The sequence below is a fragment of the Schistocerca serialis genome, chromosome 2, assembly GCF_023864345.2.
Source record: "Schistocerca serialis cubense isolate TAMUIC-IGC-003099 chromosome 2, iqSchSeri2.2, whole genome shotgun sequence".
In the NCBI taxonomy this organism is placed as follows: domain Eukaryota; kingdom Metazoa; phylum Arthropoda; class Insecta; order Orthoptera; family Acrididae; genus Schistocerca; species Schistocerca serialis.
In genome coordinates this window covers 118,887,980-118,907,325 of record NC_064639.1, presented here as the reverse complement: position 1 = coordinate 118,907,325, position 19,346 = coordinate 118,887,980, and the positions used below count along the sequence as shown (strand labels likewise).

The window sequence follows — 19,346 nt, the reverse complement described above, 5'->3', positions numbered from 1 at the left end:
TATCCAAGGCCTCTGATGGCATTAACTTAATGCCAATGATGTTCCTATTCATCTCACTATTATACAGGAAGTAGTCAACTATTGATTTCCTCTTTAAGTCTTGAATGTACGATGTAATCTTGTGGCTCTCTCTTTTCCTGAACCAAGAGTTCACAACCAGAAAGCCATTCCTTTGACAGAACTCCAATAATCTATCATCTTCCTCATTTCGGCAGCCCCAACCCTCTGGTCGAAGCACACTTTCGCAGCCTTGTCTTCCTCTTGCAATGTGTGGGTTTAAATCCGCTATTACTATCACATTCTTCCTTCCCATCTGCTTCTGCATTTCCTCTTCAAACTCTTGCTTCTTCTCAGAAGTGCAAGCCACCTGCAGCACATACACTTGTATTGCCTCTATGGTCGTCCCCTTGAGTGATATTTTGATCTTCATCATCCTATCATTTATTCTTTGCACTTCCTCTTTTAATCCATCTCTTACTACTATTCCCACTCCATTTTTCCTTCCCTCCTCATTTCAACTCCAGTACATTCAGTAGCTTTTCCTCAATTCTCTCCTTCCTTCTCCTTTCCATCTCGTTTCAGCTAACCCTAATATGTCTAACTTTCTTCTTTCCATCAAGTCTACCATCTCCTCCACCTTTCAAATCAATGTTTGTATATTTAATGTTCCAAATCTTAGTCCTTGTTTATAGCCAGTCCGTCGTCAATTAAATCCGTCCTTTCCGAGGTCCTTTCTGTTTTTGAAAGCAGAAATCGTAATCTACTACAGGCTTGCTGGGCCTATTGTAGCTTCACCAGCTATAGTAGCCATCACTTTTCAGGGTTCCTGTAGCACCTTCACAGCTACCATAGCAGTCCCAGGGCATACACAGTACCCACTGTACCTCGCTCCTACAGACAATCCCCTACTTCATGCTGTTGCCCGTCTCCCACAACTTGGACAAGGGGTTGGACTTGTGGGAGATACCGATCCTGACGTGTGCATATGAAACCTGGGTTATGAAAGGAAGAGAGAAAAGCAAAGTACAAGCTAGTGAGATGAAATTCTTGAGGAACATAATTAGAGTGACAAAGATAAACAGGTTAAGAAATGAGAGGATCAGAGTGTTAATGAAAGTGGAACCATTACAGGAGGAGATAGAAAAATCAAGGCTGAGATGGTATGGGCACGTTAAGGGAGTGGATGAGAAGTGGATTCCCAGGAGGATACATGAGATGAAACTGGAAGGAAAGAGACCAAGACCAAGAACAAGAGACAGATGGCTGAAAGGAGTGGAGGGATGCATCTAGAAGGAAGGAGAAGACTGGACCAAGGTGAAGACGGAGAGATGGTGGCAAGACAGAAGATGATGGAGACGCTTATGTTCCAAACAGACCCTGCCAGAGGGTGGACACTGCCCAAGATGATGGTGGTGGTGGTGGTGGTGGTGGTGGTGGTGGTGAAGTGAAGATACAATGATAAATTAATGTTGTCACAAATTTGAAACAGACAACAAAATACATATTGAAAAAGAAAGTAACACAATACATAAAAAAATCAAATCAATGGCAGAAATAACACTTGTGTGTATATAAATGAATTCTATGAAAATTATGGTGAGCAAGCTGACACTGACTTAGAGATCCCACAAGTAAATGGTCTACGTGTATCTTCTATATTTTATAATTATTTCATGTGAATGCAACAGGAAACGTTGCAGCAAAAACTTGCCAGGGCAAATGGTAAGAATGAAATATCTCTCTCTCTCTCTCTCTCTCTCTCTCACACACACACACACACACACACACACACACACACACACACACACACACACACACACACACACACACATGCACACGCATTCACTTTTTTGTGGCCCAGTCAATGACTCAATGCTACCACTATCAAGACTAAAAATAAAAATAAAATTTTGTGAAAGAGGAAATTGTTAAAGTTACCAAGAGACAACACAGTTAGCTAGTACTTGCTGCTGATAATAAAAATCAGTGTCAGCTAACACAAAAAAAAATTTCATATAGACTCTGCTTCCTTGTCCAGGATTCAGAATGGATTTAAGTACTGTGGTGCGAAGATATAAAAAAGCTCAAGCCTAACATAAAGTCAGAAATTAGGAATCCCTACCAATTCAAAATAAAATTAAAAATATACTTTATTAGCCACACTTTCTACAAATTATCTGAATAGATCCAGGGACTGAAAAATTCTGTTAATTACATGTAAAATAGCAGTATTTGTTATAAAGCTGTACAACAAGTAGTAATGAACTGTAAATAGGACTCAGCATTTACAGATTTTCATAAGTTTTCTGTGAAAATAAAACTGTAATCAAGTAAACATTAAGCTGCTAATAGCAGACAAACAGCAGCTTTATAGAGAAACTGAGGAGGCAGCAGTTTTTTTCCCAAATTTACTCAATTAAAAACTTTAAAATCAGTCTCCCTCCAACCATTATCCTCCTCCCCTTCCACCCATTCATCCTCCTGTAACCTTTCAGGAATTCCTCCTCAAAGTCCACATACCCAGCCACATTGGTTGTCCCATTATGGCTGGGTAAACTGCTCCCACGCAACAAACTTCTGCTTTTGTTGACCAACACTTCCAAAATATTGTCCATAATCTCCCATCCTACATCCAAGACACCATTCACTTCCTTCACCATCTTTCCACAGCTCCTGTCTCATTACCTCCACACTTCTTGTCAATGTAGATGCAATGTCCCTATACACCAACATCCCCCTTTCCCAATGTCCTCCTCATACCAAACCCGCCACTTCTTTCCTACTCCTCCTAGCCAATCAATTCCTGACCCACGATTATTTCACTTTCAAAGTTTGAATCTATAAATAAATCCAAGGCACTACCACGGGTAATCACATGGTGCCATCCTGTAACAATTTGTTTATGGGCCATCTGGAGGAATCCTTCCAATCAGCCAACATCTAAAACCTGTTGTCTGGTTCAGATTCATGGGAGACATTTTCATGATCTGGACTCAAGGCAGGGACAATCTTTGCTCTTTCCTCCCTAACCTCAACACCTATTCCCAAATCTGCTTCACCTGGCCCTTCACAACTCAACATGCCATCTTCCTAGAGGTTGATATCCACCTCTCAGATGGCTCTGTAAATACATCCCTTCATATCACACACACTAACGAAAACATTACCTTCACTTGGACAGCTGTCACCTGTTCCATGTCAAAAAGTCACTTCCATACAGCCTGGCCACCCATGGATGATACATCTGCAGCAGAAAGCAGGAGCCGTCAAAACACACTGCTACCCTTACCGGAGCCTTTACTGACAAGATAGTATCCTATCGAACTCATCCACAAATCAATGTTCCATGCCACATGTTCCTCTTACACTAGTAAAACTGTTAACCATCTACCAGCCAGAACTCCTCCGATTTCCCTCCTGGCCTTGAGAAGCTCAACCACTTCCAGAGCTTCGACCCATCACACAATGAGATGAGGAATATTCCACCCAAACTCCTACTCTCATCACCGAAAGTAGTGTTCCACAGGCCCCCCCCTCTCTACAAGTATCCTTGTCCATCCCTACTCCTATGTTGCTCCAATCCTGCTCCTCGGGCGTCATTCCCTTGTGGTCAAGTCACAGCTTAGTCACAGGCATTTCCTACCATATAAAAAGGCAGGGCAATGTGTGAAAGCAGCCATGTCGTACATTAGCTATGCTACAATTACTGTGCACCATTCTCAACCACCAGTTGCCGAACGTGTTTTGCATAACAACACAAATGACTTCAACAGCTGCTTCACTACACAAGCTATTTGGCTCTTCTCTTCGGGCACTAGGTTTTCTGAAATATGAAGGTGGGAATTGTCTCTTCAGTATATCCTGTGCTCTCACAATCCTTCTGGCTTAAATCTCCACTAACCTGTTTCCCACTGTGGCAACTCCATAAAATACTCATTGACTGCAACTATCATTTCTTCATCTGTTGAAAATTTTTTCCCAGCAAGCCAAAATTTCAGGTTAGGGAACAGAAAGTAAACACTTGGGGATAAGTCTGGTCAATAGGGCGAAAGATGAACCAGTTCAAAGCTTAATTCATGCCCTTTAGCCTTTGTCATCACTGTGAGGGATTATGCACTAACCTGGTGAAAAATCACTCTGCGTGCTAACTTCGGTCATTTTTCAGCCAACACAAGTTTCATGTAATACAAAAATGAAGCATAATACGGTCCATTATTGTTCTGTCTTTTTCCAATTAATCTGTGAGGATTATTCCTTGGGAATCCAAAAAAAGCCATTACCTTGCCAGCTGGAAAAATGGTCTTTGCCTTTTACAGTTCACTTTCACCAGCCTTGGTCCATTGTTCTGACTGCCGTTTTGACTCCGATGTGTAATTACGGATCCAATTACGGATCTAGGCTTCATAAACAGTCACAAATCGGTGCAAAAAGTCTTGCAGATTGTGATTAAACATCACCAGATATTGTGTTGAAGTGTTATGCTATATGTACTTTTGGTCAACTGTGAGCAATCGCGGCACCCACCTCACACACCTAGCCAAATCTCCATGCAGGATATTATCCACTTTCTAAGCTGAGATGCCTACAACCTCAGCAATCTTGTGAATTTTTGTTCAGTAGCCTTGCATTACCATACAACAGATTTTGTCAATGGTTTCCTTTGCGGTAACCTTAATTGGAAGGCGAGAGCACACGTCATCTTCAGTGCTTGTCTAATCAAGTTTAAATTCATTAATCCAAATGTAAATCATCTTCAACGACACTGCAACATCTGTGTGAATGTCATCCAATTCTGTTTTGATTTGTGTGGCAGTCCCATCTTTCAAATATAAATGTTTAATAACAGCTCGAAACTTTGTCTTATACATTTTCAGTCACAATTGACACACTGACCGATTCAGACATCTGTCAACAATGGAATGTATGCTGTAAACCATTGAAATTCTTTATACAATGCTTGTAATAATCAACCTTATCAACTGTGAAGACGCAACAAAAAATGTACCATTATTTCATGAAAATTTACCAGACTTACCAAACCACCATCGTATATAGTTGATAACCTAATACAATTTTCTTTCTTATCTTATATATACTCACCAATTGCTATCCACACAGGAATGTGCCGACGACTGCCCAGATAGCTAACAAATATAACTGTGATGACATTTCCAATCTCATATGATGAAGCTATTAGGCCTGAGAGACTGGACGGTATTTCGAACCTCTTCTCAATTGTTGTAATTACAGAGTTAATATACCCTGAGCTAAGTGCTTGTTGCAGTGTTACTAGGAATGATAACAATAGGACAAACACCTGGAATAAAGCAAAGGATAAAGTTATGCATTATTATATAGTCACACTGGGATCATTCATTCATCACAAATGTATTTCAATATTTTGCTTTCCTGTTATTCTAATGTGAAGGTAACTGTAAAAAGTTAAGTGTATCACAAATATTTTTTACGTTGTATAAATTATATGTTATTTATAGATAGAACATATGCTTAAATTTCAAGCGCATACCATCAAAATCTGTAAAAAGATTAAAACTACTTCTTTTATTTTATAATGTTCACCACAGCAGAACTTTTGCAACTTCATGGGACAGCAATTTTGTTTAACAAGCAGTCCTTGGCAAATTTTGAGTGCCAAGACGGTCAAGCTTCCTGTGCAAATTAATTCCTCTCAAATTAATCTCTAATTGACATTGCCTAATCTCATACACTGAGCCGACATCCTAAGATATTTATTATTTTCACTGCTATATGTGTATTTACAAATACTGGAGCTGTATGCCTTTCATTACATGAACCACCATTTAGTCTGCTGCATTATTGTGTTCCGTGCAGGCAAATTATAAAACAGGAAGTGAAAGACTACGATAGCTCTATGTTTATATGAATTTATTCATTTTATATGAAATAACACAAAGCATACGAATGCATTTGCCAACAGATCAATCTCAGTAACTACAAGTTGTACAAATAATTCTGACTGAAATATACCAAACAAGCCACTGAAACCATGTGGTCAGGAAATTTGTACATAAAAATTCACAGTGTATGACATTTGTTCTGCAGACAAAATATGAGGGGCATTCAATAAGTAAAGCAACACATTTCTCCCTGAAAGCAGGTTGGTTTTATTCAGCATTCCAATACACCATATTATTTTCCACTGTTTTAACAACAAACTCTATTTTTCAAAATATCTCCTTTCGATGCGATGGCCTTACGCCATCTTACTGGGAGGGCCTGTATGCCCGCAAGGTACCAGTCTACTGGTTGACACCAGAGCCAACACTTTGCTGCATCAATAACCTCCTCATCATCCACATACTGCTTCCCATGGAATACATCCTTCATTGGGCCAAGCAGATGGAGGCTGGAATCTGCGAGATCTGCGCTGTAGGGTGGATGAGGAAGAACAGTCCAAGGAAGTTTTGTGCGCTCCTCTTGGGTGTGCAGATTTTTGTGAGGCCTTGTGTTGTCATGCAGAAGAAGAAGTTCATTTACATCACCTCAAATGAGAGTTTCCACACATTCCAACACTGCAGGAGCTACAGTTGTGTGTGGCCAGCTGGTCCACAGTAGATCGGGCAGGTTTGCATGGCTCACAGTGCTTTCGTTCACTGACAGGTCTCCGTAGACATTCTGTAAGCACCTACAAATAAATGCGATGCTCTGGTTTTCTTTGAAAAGATACTAAATGTCTGCTCTCTGCTCGAAGTGTAGTTCTGTTACAAATACCATCTTGAAGGCAATGTATAGTGCTGCAACCTACTGGAACTTTGTGAAAATATAGGAGCTAAGTGGGAATATTCCACCATGCCCCACCACAAATTCTGCATTTTTTCAACTGAAACTGGGAAAACTGGCATTGCATCACTTATTGAATGCCAATTAACACTCTATATTGAAATAGGCTGAGACACAATAACTTATTTAATTTAAACCTTTCACATCAATTCAGGTTTACTTTCTTGGACCACAGCAAACATACTCAGGTCCCACATTAAAACTGACTTCACTGTTGTGTATACAACCTATGCAATTCCAACTTACTCACCTTTATACTCGCAAACCTCTGCAAGAATGGAGGCCTACAGTTAAGGATACCACAATCCTTCGAATCACGAAGAAGGATGGCAGCAGTAAGTTCTGGATACGCGGAATGTGCACGTTCCTTTTCACTCCTGAAAGTTACATATTAAATGATTTCACTATAGAGCTGTGATTATGTATGACATATCTACAGTCTATTAGTTATCCAACAATGAAATTACAAATACAGCTTGAGAAAGAGAAACTCCGTGGTTTACAGTAGGTAGCACTTTGAGGGAAACCAAATGCAATCAAATTTACACGTAATTTATACACTGTTCAGGAAAAATAATGGTTTTGTATCAAACTGGAGCTCATTGGCAGACTACCTGCATTCACAGTTGTAGTAGTTAATGTCAGTTTCAGTTCTGATGGTGGAAGAAATTTTTATCTGCAAACTTTGGCTAACAAAGGAAAAACAGATAGTGGCACGCTCTTCAGAAGTACCAGACTGCAAGACAGTGTCTTGACTTACACTTCAAAGTTAACAGTAGCAATTCATAGAACAAAGCAGTGTGGTATTATTAAAGATGTGTCATCTGTTGGATGGGGACACAAAAATCAGTGGCACCCTTGGCAGATTTTGAGAGGAGTACGATGTGTGCCTGTACTGGGGTTACTTTCATTTCAACCCATAAAAATGCAAAACCACACGGCATTGCAGGAGTACTTTTAACTCTCATCCACATATTGCAAACATTAATTAGATACTCTGCATGAGACTGGAACAACACAATGGAAAACCAGTTCCAAAAGGACCTCACCAATTTGCCAAGAGTGTACCTGGACACGAGTTGTGGAGGAGAACTAATGTTTGTTTCGTGGTGAATGATGAAATAAGTGAAAGATTCAATTGCAACTGGCTCTGAATATACTCACTCCTAGACAGCATCCATTAAATGTTTTGAGTTCCTTCAGTCGTATTGAAATGGTATGACCCTCTATTTAGCAGTTAGCAGGGCTAGCAGACCGCGTCAACCCCCCCCCCCCCCCCCCCCCCCGACAATGACCTCTCCAGCATGCCAACTCTTATGGCCCAAGTGTGGCTCTGATTATCAGGATGGAAACCAGTAAAAGATGTCTAAAAGTTTGATGACCTACAATTTAATCAGCCAGTGAATATGCTCGAGAGAATTAAAGCATGAAATATACTGTAGGAAATGCGTGGAGGAGCATTAAACTCACACCTCAAAACTAATGTAAGTACAGAACTGTAATTACAGAAAAACGCCATCAGATCATAGCCAAACAACTCAAATTTCCTGAATCTAACACAAGCAGAAATAGAAGTTCCTGCATGTCACATCACACTGAAGTTACATTTGATGGATTTTAGGGATACAAATTGCCAGGCTGCATTAAGCCAAATTAACAGCTTACTGCTATTCATTTGCTGAATACCTGGCACACTCACAACCAGGTGACAATTAACTTAACATGCCTGACAAATCGGTAAAACCAAAGGAGACTTTTAAACAGCTAGGACTGCCAATAACACACAATGGTCCACAGCATAATTTTCATTGTCAATGTCAGATAATAACGTCAAGCAAATGTAGTAATATGATACTGAGCAGTGAAGACTACATATTACAATCTATGACAAATAATAGCATAGACGTTGGAACTGTTTGCTGGAACAAGACTCAAATTCAGGGCCCTTGCCTTTCAAGGGGAAGTGCCCTACAGACAAGGCTACCAAAGTAGGACTCGCAACCCATTCCCACAGCTTTACTTCCACTATAACTTCATCTCCTACCTTCCAATCCTCATTTTCTGTTTGACTATGCAGAGCTACAACAGCCAAAGCATCTACATGTTTTCTGATAAGTTTGTTATGAACTGCTAAATGCAAATTTGTTGAAGATTTTTTTTAGTTATTCCATATAGTGACATAGTCACTTATGGTTATGGAAAATAGCAGGAATAAAAAATCGAAAATCAAGTTATTTCAGAAACTGGTTATTTTTAGAGGATTTAACAGTCAGGTTAAACTGGCGTAAAAAAAAAAGGAAACCAATATAACCAAAATCCCTACATTGTGGCTACCAGCCGGCCGGAGTGGCCGAGCGGTCCTAGATGCTACAGTCTGGAACCGGGCGACTGCTACGGTCGCAGGTTCGAATCCTGCATCGGGCATGGATGTGTGTGATGTCCTTAGGTTAGTTAGGTTCAAGTAGTTCTAAGTTCTAGGGGACTGATGACTGAGAAGTTAAGTCCCATAGTGCTCAGAGCTATTTGAACCATTTTTTTTTTGTGGCTAGCAGATTGACGACCCTGGGCTTCCAATTATTCAACCACCATCTCCACTCACGAAACCTAGCCCCCTCGGACTATTACCTGTTTCAGAATTCGAAGAAACAACTGAAGAGTAATGTTTTCAGAACAATGAAGTTGTCAAATACTCTTTTGGAAGCTGGTTTCGTGACTGATCACATGACTTTTCTTTGCACAGACTAGAAAATCTGCAACAACAACGTACCAACTGCATCAAGCTCAGCAGAGAATATATTGCATACACCTAGTTGACAAACGTCATGGAACAGTGATACGCACATATCTACATAGCAGTAGTCTAGCATACACAATGTAAAAAAGGCAGTACATTAGCAGAGCTGTTAATTGTGCTCAGGTGATTCATGTGAAAAGGCTTCCAACGTGATTATGTCCACACGACAGACTTTGAACGTGCAATGGCTGTTGGAACTAGATGCATGCAACATTCATTTTGGAAATCGATATTCCAATATCCGCAGTATGTGCCAAGATTACAAAATTTCAGGCGTTTCCTCTTACCAAGGACAACACAGTGGTGGTTTGTCTTCACTTAATGACGAAGAGCAGCGCCATTTGCACAGTTGTCAGTGCTAACAGACATGCAACAAATGAATGTGGGACATATGCTGAATATATTCATTACGACAGTGCTGTCGAAATGTAGTGTTAATGGGCTATGGCAGCAGATGACCAATGCGAGTGTCTTTGCTAACAGCATGAGATTGCCTGCAGTGCCTCCTGACCTCGTGAACATAACGTTTGTACCACGACTGGAGAACCATGGTCAGATGAGTCCCAATTTCAGTCGGTAAGAGCTGGGTTCGAATGTGGCCCAGGCCCCACAAAGCAGTGGACCCAAGTTGTCAATGAGGTACTGTTCAAGCTGGTGGTGGGTCCATAATTGCGTGGGCTGTGTTAACATGGAATATGCTGGGCCCTCTGGACCAACTGAATCTATCATTGTCTGGAAATGGTTATGTTCCGCTACTCAGAGACCATTTGCAGCCATTCATAGACCTCGCGTTCCCAAACAATAAGGTGTCAACAGACCACATTAGTTCAAGAATGGTTTTAAAAAGAACATTCTGGACAATTCGAGCTCTAGACACCCAGATCACCTGACACGAATCCCATCGAACATTTATGGATCATAATCGAGATTTCAATTCGTGCACAAAATCCTGCACCACACACACTTCAGCAATTATGGACGGTTGTTGTTGTGGTCTTTAGTCCTGAGCCTGGTTTGATGCAGCTCTCCATGCTACTCTATCCTGTGCAAGCTTCTTCATCTCCCAGTACCTACTGCAACTGACATCCTTCTGAATCTGTTTAGTGTACTCATCTCTTGGTCTCCCTCTACGATTTTTACCCTCCGCACTGCCCTCCAATGCTAAATTTGTGATCCCTTGATGCCTCAGAACATGTCCTACCAACCGATCCCTTCTTCTAGTCAAGTTGTGCCACAAACTTCTCTTCTCCCCAATCCTATTCAATACCTCCTCATTAGTTATGTGATCTACCAATCTAATCTTCAGCATTCTTCTGTAGCACCACATTTCGAAAGCTTCTATTCTCTTCTTGTCCAAACTATTTATCATCCATGTTTCACTTCCATACATGGCTACACTCCATACAAATACTTTCAGAAACGTCTTCCTGACACTTAAATCTATACTCGATGTTAACAAACGCTTTCCTTGTCATTGCCAGTCTACATTTTATATCCTCTCTACTTCGACCATCATCTGTTATTTTGCTCCCCAAATAGCAAAACTCCTTAACTACTTTCAGTGTCTCATTTCCTAATCTAATTCCCTCAGCATCACCCGACTTAATTCGACTACATTCCATTATCCTCGTTTTGCTTTTTTTGATGTTCATCCTATATCCTCCTTTCAACTGCTCTTCCAAGTCCTTTGCTGTCTCTGACAGAATTACAATGTCATCGGCGAACCTCAAAGTTTTTATTTCTTCTCCATGGATTTTAATACCTACTCCGAATTTTTCTTTAGTTTCCTTTACTGCTTGCTCAATATACAGATTGAATAACATCGGGAAGAGGCTACAACCCCGTCTCACCCCCTTCCCAACCCCTGCTTCTCTTTCATGCCCCTCGACTCTTATAACTGCCATCTGGTTTCTGTACAAATTGTAAATAGCCTTTCGCTCCCTGTATTTTACCCCTGCCACTTTCAGAATCTGAAAAAGAGTATTCCAGTCAACAATGTCAAAAGCTTTCTCTAAGTCTAGAAATGCTAGAAACGTAGGTTTGCCTTTCCTTAATCTAGCTTCTAAGATAAGTCGTAGGGTTAGTACTGCCTCACGTGTTCCAGCATTTCTACGGAATCCAAACTGATCTTCCCCGAGGTTGGCTTCTACTAGTTTTTCCATTCGATTGTAAAGAATTCGTCCGGCCTGTGTGGCCGTGCGGTTCTAAGCGCGTCAGTTTGGAACCGCGTGACCGCTACGGTCGCAGGTTCGAATCCTGCCTCGGGCATGGATGTGTGTGATGTCCTTAGGTTAGTTAGGTTTCAGTAGTTCTAAGTACTAGGGGACTGATGACCTCAGTAGTTAAGTCCCCTAGTGCTCAGAGCCATTTGAACCATCTGAACCAAAGAATTCGCGTTAGTATTTTGCAGCTGTGACTTATTAAATTGATAGTTCGGTAATTTTCACATCTGTCAACACCTGCTTTCTTTGGGATTGGAATTATTATATTCTTCTTGAAGTCCGAGGGTATTTCGCCTGTCTCATACATCTTGCTCACCAGATGGTAGAGTTTCGTCAGGACTGGCTCTCCCAAGGTCGTCAGTAGTTCTAATGGAATGTTGTCTACTCCTGGGGCCTTGTTTCGACTCAGGTCTTTCAGTGCTCTGTCAAACTCTTCACGCAGTATTATATCTCCCATTTCATCTTCATCTACATCCTCTTTCATTTCCATAATAATGTCCTCAAGTACATCGCCCTTGTACAGACCCTCTATATACTCCTTCCCCCTTTCTGCTTTCCCTTCTTTGCTTACAAGGGAACCTCCCCATCGCACCCCCCTCAGATTTAGTTATAAGTTGGCACAGTGAATAGGCCTTGAAAAACTGAACACAGATCGACTGAGAAAACAAGAAGAAGTTGTGTGGACCTATGAAAAAATTAAGCAAAATATACAAACTGAGTAGTCCATGCGCAAGATAGGCAACATCAAGGACAACGTAAGTTCAGGAGCGCCGTGGTCCCGTGGTTAGCGTGAGCAGCTGCGGAACGAGAGGTCCTTGGTTCAAGTCTTCCCTCGAGCGAGAATTTTATTTTCGCAAAGTTATGATCTGTCCGTTCGTTCATTGACGTCTCTGTTCATTGTTGTAAGTTTAGTGTCTGTGTTTTGCGACCGCACCGCAAAACCGTGCGATTAGTAGACGAAAGGACGTGCCTCTCCCATGGGAACCGAAAACATTTGATCGCATGATCATAGATCAGCCGATTCCTCCACAGGAAAACACGTCTGATATATTCTATACGACACTGGTGACAGCATGTGCGTCACATGACAGGAATATGTTGTCGACCCACCTAACTTGTACACTTGGCGAATGAGTAAAAACATTCTTCTACCTTGCCCGATTTAGGTTTTCTTGTGAATGTGATAATCAGTCCCAAAAAAATTAAATCTTTCACTCGAGGGTAGACTTGAACCAAGGACCTCCCATTCCGCAGCTGCTCACGCTAACCACAGGACCATGGCGCTCCGAAGGTGAGGCTATCCTTGAAGTTGCCTATCTTCGCTATGGACTACCCAGTTTGTATATTTTGCTTATTTTTTTCATAGTTCCACACAACTTCTTCCTGTTTTCTCAATTGTTCTGTCTTCAGTTTTTCAAGGCCTATCCACTGTGCCAACTCATAACTAAATCTTATTCATGCAAGTGGTTCTCTTTTCTCTAAAGGTCTCTTTAGTTTCCCTGAAGGTGATATCTATCTTACCCCTAGTGAGATAAGCCTCTACTTCCTTACATTTGTCCTCTAGCCATCCCTGCTTAGCCATTTTGCACTTCCTGTCGATCTCATTTTTGATACGTTTGTATTTCCTTTTGCCTGCCTCATTTACTGCGTTTTATATTTTCTCCTTTCATCAATTAAATTCAATATTTCTTCTGTTACCCAAGGATTTCTAGTAGCCCTCGTCTTTTTACCTACTTGACCCTCTGCTGCTTTCACTACTTCATCCCTCAAAGCTACCCATTCTTCTTCTACTGTATTTACTTCGCCCATTCCTGTCAATTGTTCCCTTATGCTCTCCCTGAAACTCTGTACAACCTCTGGTTTAGTCAGTTTATCCAGGTCCCATCTCCTTAAATTCCCACCTTCTTGCAGTGTCTTCCGTTTTAATCTACAGTTCATAACCAATAGATTGTGGTCAAAGTCCACATCTGCCCCTGGAAATGTCTTACAATTTAAAACCTGGTTCCTAAATCTCTGTCTTACAATTATATAATCTATCTGAAACCTGTCAGTATCTCCAGGCTTCTTCCATGTATACAATCTTATGGTGAAAATCGAACGTTTATGGGTAACAATCGAGATTTCAATTCGTGCACAAAATCCTGCACCGCCAACACTTCACCAATTATGGATGGCTAGAGAGGCAAAATAGGTCAATATTGCTGGGGATTTCCAACGACATGTTGTGTCCGAGCTATTCCGAGTTGCTGCGCAACACCATATTAGAAGGTACCCCTTTACGTTTGTCATGAAAAAATGAGGTCCCATGCTTCTTTACAGAGCGTAGGGGAACGATGCGGAAGACCCGTGGCAAGGTCCTAGTGGAGGTGGTTTGCCATTGCCTTCCTCCGACCGTAATGTGGATGAATAATGATGATGAAGACGACGCAACAACACACAGTCATCTTGCGGCAGAGAAAATCCCTAAACCCTCCGGGAATCGAACCCGGGACCCCGTGCTCGTGAAGCGAGAACGCTACCGCGAGACCACGAGCAGCGGACACTTCGTAATCTCAGTGGAAATGGGTAAACTCAACACTGTAGCTTTATTCTCTGTGGGAGGTCGGAACTGACCTGTCGACGAGCCCGGACGAGGGGTTCCTGCTGTGGCACTTGACCACGGAGTCGTGGCAGCAGCCGCCGGACGTGCCGGCGCTCACCGTCGTCGTGACGGTCGCGTTCGAGTCGTTGAGGTCCTCGTCTGCGGACGCGGTCTCCGAGTAGAGGCCCGTCATGGCGTACATGGACTCCTGCCGGCGGTGGCCGTGGTGGCCGGCCCCGCCGCCTCCTCCTCCCGCCTGGCACGTCGCCATCTCCTCTGCCGCCCCCGGGCTTCAGCTTAAGGACTCGCACATCACCTGCACAAGCAAAAGCGAACGGTCTACAAACAAGTGCTCTGCCCTCAGCAAACTGCGAAATAACAGGAAGCAAAACAACGTCCACTCCACACTAGTAAAACAAAAATAAAACCCTAACGTAAGATAATGTTGACGTGCTGACAAGGGAACCTCCCCATCGCACCCCCCTCAGATTTAGTTATAAGTTGGCACAGTGGATAGGCCTTGATAAACTGAACACAGATCAATTGAGAAACCAGGAAGAAGTTGTGTGGAACTGTGAAAAAATAAGCAAAATATACAAACTGAGTAGTCAATGGGCGACATAAGCACCATAATGGACTCTGTGAGATCAGGAGCCCCGTGGTCCCGTGGTAGCGTGAGCAGCTGGAGAACGAGAGGTCCTTGGTTCAAGTCTTCCCTCGACTGAAAATTTTACTTTCTTTATTTTTGCATAGTTATTATCTGTCCGTTCGTTCATTGACATCTCTGTTTACTGTAATAAGTTTAGTATCTGTGTTTTGCGACCGCATCGCAAAACCGTGCGATTAGTAGACGAAAGGACGTGCCTCTCCAATGGGAACAGAAAACGTTTGTCGCAAGGTCATAGGTCAACCGATTCCTCCACAGGAAAACACATCTGATATATTCTATACGACACTGGTGACGGTATGTGCGTCACATGACAGGAATATATTGTCGACCCACCTAACTTGTACACTTGGCGAATGGGTAAAAAGATTCTTCTACCTTGCCCGATTTAGGTTTTCTTGTGGATGTGATAATCACTCCCAAAAAAGTGATGAAAACATAAGAGTTTGTCACATAAACTGAAAATAAAAAATTAAACTTTTCACTCGATGGAAGATTTGAACCTAGGACCTTCCGTTCCGCAGCTGCTCACGTTACCACGAGACCACGGCACTCCTGCGTTCCTATCGTCCTTAATGTTGGATATCTTCCCTTGAACTATTCAGTTTGTATATTTTGCTTATTTTTTCACAGTTCCACACAACTTCTTCCTGTTTTCTCAATTGATCTGTGTTCAGTTTTTCAAGGCCTATCCACTGTGCCAACTTATAACTACATCTGAGGGGGGTGCGATGGGGAGGTTCCCTCGTGAGAAGCATAAGGGCCTAAGCACACCATCATCGATTTTGAGGTTTAGCATGTATGCACCTTCCTGGCATGTGTTGATCTTGCCGGCCGCTATGGCCGAGCGGTTCTAGGCGGTACAGTCTGGAACCGCGCTGCTGCTATGGTCGCAGGTTCGAATCGCGCCTCGGGCATGGATGTGTGTGATGTTCTTAAGTTAGTAAGGTTTAAGTAGTTCTAAGTCTCGGGGACTGATGACCTCAGATGTTAAGTCCCATAGTGCTTAGAGCCATTTGAACCATTTGCGTTGCTCTTCCGGTGACCTAGTTTCATCTCTAGCTGTAGTCCAACATTGTTCTTATCACGCCGCGCGGCATTAGCCGAGCGGTCTCGACGCTGCAGTCATGAACTGTGAGGATGATCCCGGCGGAGGTTCGAGTCCTCCCTCGGGCATGGGTGTGTGTGTTTGTCCTTAGGGTAATTTAGGTTGAGTAGTGTGTAAGCTTAGGGACTGCAGACCATAGCAGTAGAGTCCCATAAGATTTTCACACACATTTGAACATTTGTTCTTATCAGGAGTGTCCAACCGGCGGCCCACGGGGAGCAAACGGCTCAATGAAAGTATCACTCGCTACGTTTACTTGCGATACACCTACTGAAAGACGAAAACCAAATTTCGAAAAGCATTTTTCGTTTTCGTGTTTACATGTTAAGGTCTGAACCGGATTTGCTAGCCCTGTGTAATATGGGGCCTGGAAAACAGCTGTTCAAATGGTTCTGAGCACTATGGGACTTCAACTTCTGAGGTCATCAGTCGCCTAGAACTTAGAACTAGTTAAACATAACTAACCTAAGGACATCACACACATCCACGCCCGAGGCAGGATCCGAACTTGCTACCGTAGCGGTCGCGCGGCTGCAGACTGTAGCGCCTAGAACCGCTCGGCCACTCCGGCCGGCAAATCAGCTATTATAGTTTTTGATTTTGCCAGCACAATCACTATTTCTCTTCAGTTAATGAGATGTAAATAGCTTCAGTCTAATATTTCTACTTATCCTTTACGGTGCAAAAAGGCACTCCGTCCATATTAGCGGAAAATTTTCGGAAACAAGAAGAAACCACGCACGTGTCAAAACCGCATGCGTTTACATGGGAGCAAAAATCGACTGTGGAATTAGAAAACTGGCAACTACACTATGTTCATCATTGGATAAACCTGATGTAAACATTACGCCATGTATTCTTCCGTGTCTGCTTGGATCTCATTGGATTTCGTTTCACGTGGAGCGGAAGCCAAACTGTGACCAGCACAATCAAGTACGATTATAAGGGTACTTTTATGCTGTGTTACACGCACACAGACAACAGCTTTACCGGCGCATTAAACTTGGACAGCACTGGCCAGCCAGCGGTCCAGCTAACCTGCAGTGGTGTGAGCAGTTGCAGTTCAGAAGTAAAAACGGACAAGAAACAATATAGCTTCGAATGTCATTTAATTTTTAATAAGAATGAAATAACATTCGGTAATATTCCAGTACTACCGCGCGCTTCTTAGGTGACCGGACGGAAATCAAAAAATGCTTTACAAACAAGAGTGATGAAAATTCCTAACTTCAAATGGCTCTGAGCACTATGGGACTTAACGTCTATGTTCATCAGTCCCCTAGAACTTAGAACTACTTAAACCTAACTAACCTAAGGACATCACACAACACCCAGCCATCACGAGGCAGAGAAAATCCCTGACCCCACCGGGAATCGAACCCGGGAACCCGGGCGTGGGGAGCGAGAACGCTACCGCACGACCACGAGATGCGGGCAACTAACTTCCCTGTGCGAACTATATGTGGCGCAAAAGCGTACTGCAGGGATTATGCAAATAAAAACTACCACGTTTTTGTCTAGTGTACTCGAATTATTATTTCCTTAAGAGCCCCACACACGAGCATCGGATCGCAACAATGCAAAATTGTTACGAATTCAAAAAGAGATGTAGGGCTATTTTCTATTGTTGGGAATTCAAAAACGGATGTAGGGCTACATTCTAAAAACAATCAGTTGGTAAGTTTAATCAATGTATTTACGTGCATTCGGTCGTTAGTAACTGTTAACTGGCTAGATGAATCTCACCAACGTCTGAAGGGAAGACACATTGCATTCAAATTGTACGGAGATAAACCTGGCACGCACAGTACTAACATGACCACACTCGTAATAACATGACAGACGAAAGTATATATTCTTACGTTACAAAACACACAGCAAAAGAGCAAAGGTATGCATAATATTAACGTACCTTAGTGCCGTGGGCAAACATTATGTATGCCCTATTGAAGATCATAAAAGGCTGTAAAGATAAACATTTCTTATTAGAGATTTGAGTTAAAACTAATGTAGACGCAGTTAGCCGCCATTTAATGTGGCTAACGTGAAATTTTAATTGTGGTTAACACTATATCTAACAATACACTGATAATTTTGCTCACAACTCTAAAGGGGATGAAGAATTCGCGGAACTGTCTAGTGTTCCTGGGCGCGCAGACTTTCAAAATTTGTAATTACTCTTTGCCGTGTAAAACTGGAATATTTGCTGATGCTTACGAAGAACAATCTTTGGTATCAGCGATGCACGTAACGGAACCGGCTTCCACGCTTGCTAAAAAGATAAGATAATATTGTATAGAGCGTAAGAAGTATTCACATTTTGACGAGGTTAGCAGTTAAAGAATTAGACTGCTAGTGAGTAAAAAGTTACGACTGCTTCTTTGGTTCTTGTCCGCTACAAGAAGCGCGAAAAATTGTTTATTACTGCTTGGTCGTCCATTATTCATGAACAATCTGTCTTAACCTGGCAACGTGGGCAGACGCCCAATAGGTCTTCGTTATTACTGGAAACTAAGCCTCGAGCAATATACTCTATCGTATGCTCTGCTGTATACTAATACATATTAATATCATTAGATTACTGACTTAAACAGAATCTGCAACATCCGCGTGCAGGTGAAGAAGGAGGAGGAAATTATTTTTTAATAAAACTGAGGACAAAGTTACTTTTCTTGAATGGTGCTACAGGTAAATGTGAGGAGTGGATTTTCCGTCGCACAGTACAGCCAACATATCTGAGTTTCTTGTTTCTATTTTTCTGATAGTAATGCATACATTAAGCTTGCTTTTCCGTCAAGGAGCTGTCGGCAACACCCACAATGGAGTAGGAAGTGCTCCTTCTTTCATTTTAACAAAATGAAACATAAGACAGCACGACGAAACGAAGCACAAATCGTCAATGAGTACTGTATAGTTCAATCGCTGAGGACGGCAACAACGGATAGCAACTGCCGGAGCCAAAACACCAGCGACTCTACGTACCGTACAAGAACTGCCACTTCTGACGACTGAAAACTTGGGAGCTGCGATAAAAAGAACAAGTGTACTTAAAATGCTTGTTAATGAGGCAGCGGTATACATGACTACGTTTTTGTACTATAGGTCCAAGTATTCCAAGGCACTTCTATCCACCTTAGAGTGTTTAAAACCAA

The 19,346-nt window shown here is 42.1% G+C and overlaps 1 protein-coding gene across 1 annotated transcript in view; it reads right to left on the bottom strand.

Moving 5' to 3' along the window:
- LOC126456794 (solute carrier organic anion transporter family member 5A1) overlaps positions 1-19,346 on the bottom strand; it is a 243,415-nt gene that overhangs the window by 58,578 nt on the left and 165,491 nt on the right. The window contains exons 2-4 of the mRNA XM_050092584.1: positions 14,452-14,735; positions 7,073-7,199; positions 5,101-5,317 (exon numbers count right to left, since the gene is read on the bottom strand). Coding sequence (XP_049948541.1) covers positions 5,101-5,317; positions 7,073-7,199; positions 14,452-14,690 — 583 coding nt within the window. The 5' untranslated portion in view covers positions 14,691-14,735. The remainder of the gene's footprint in view (positions 1-5,100; positions 5,318-7,072; positions 7,200-14,451; positions 14,736-19,346) is intronic.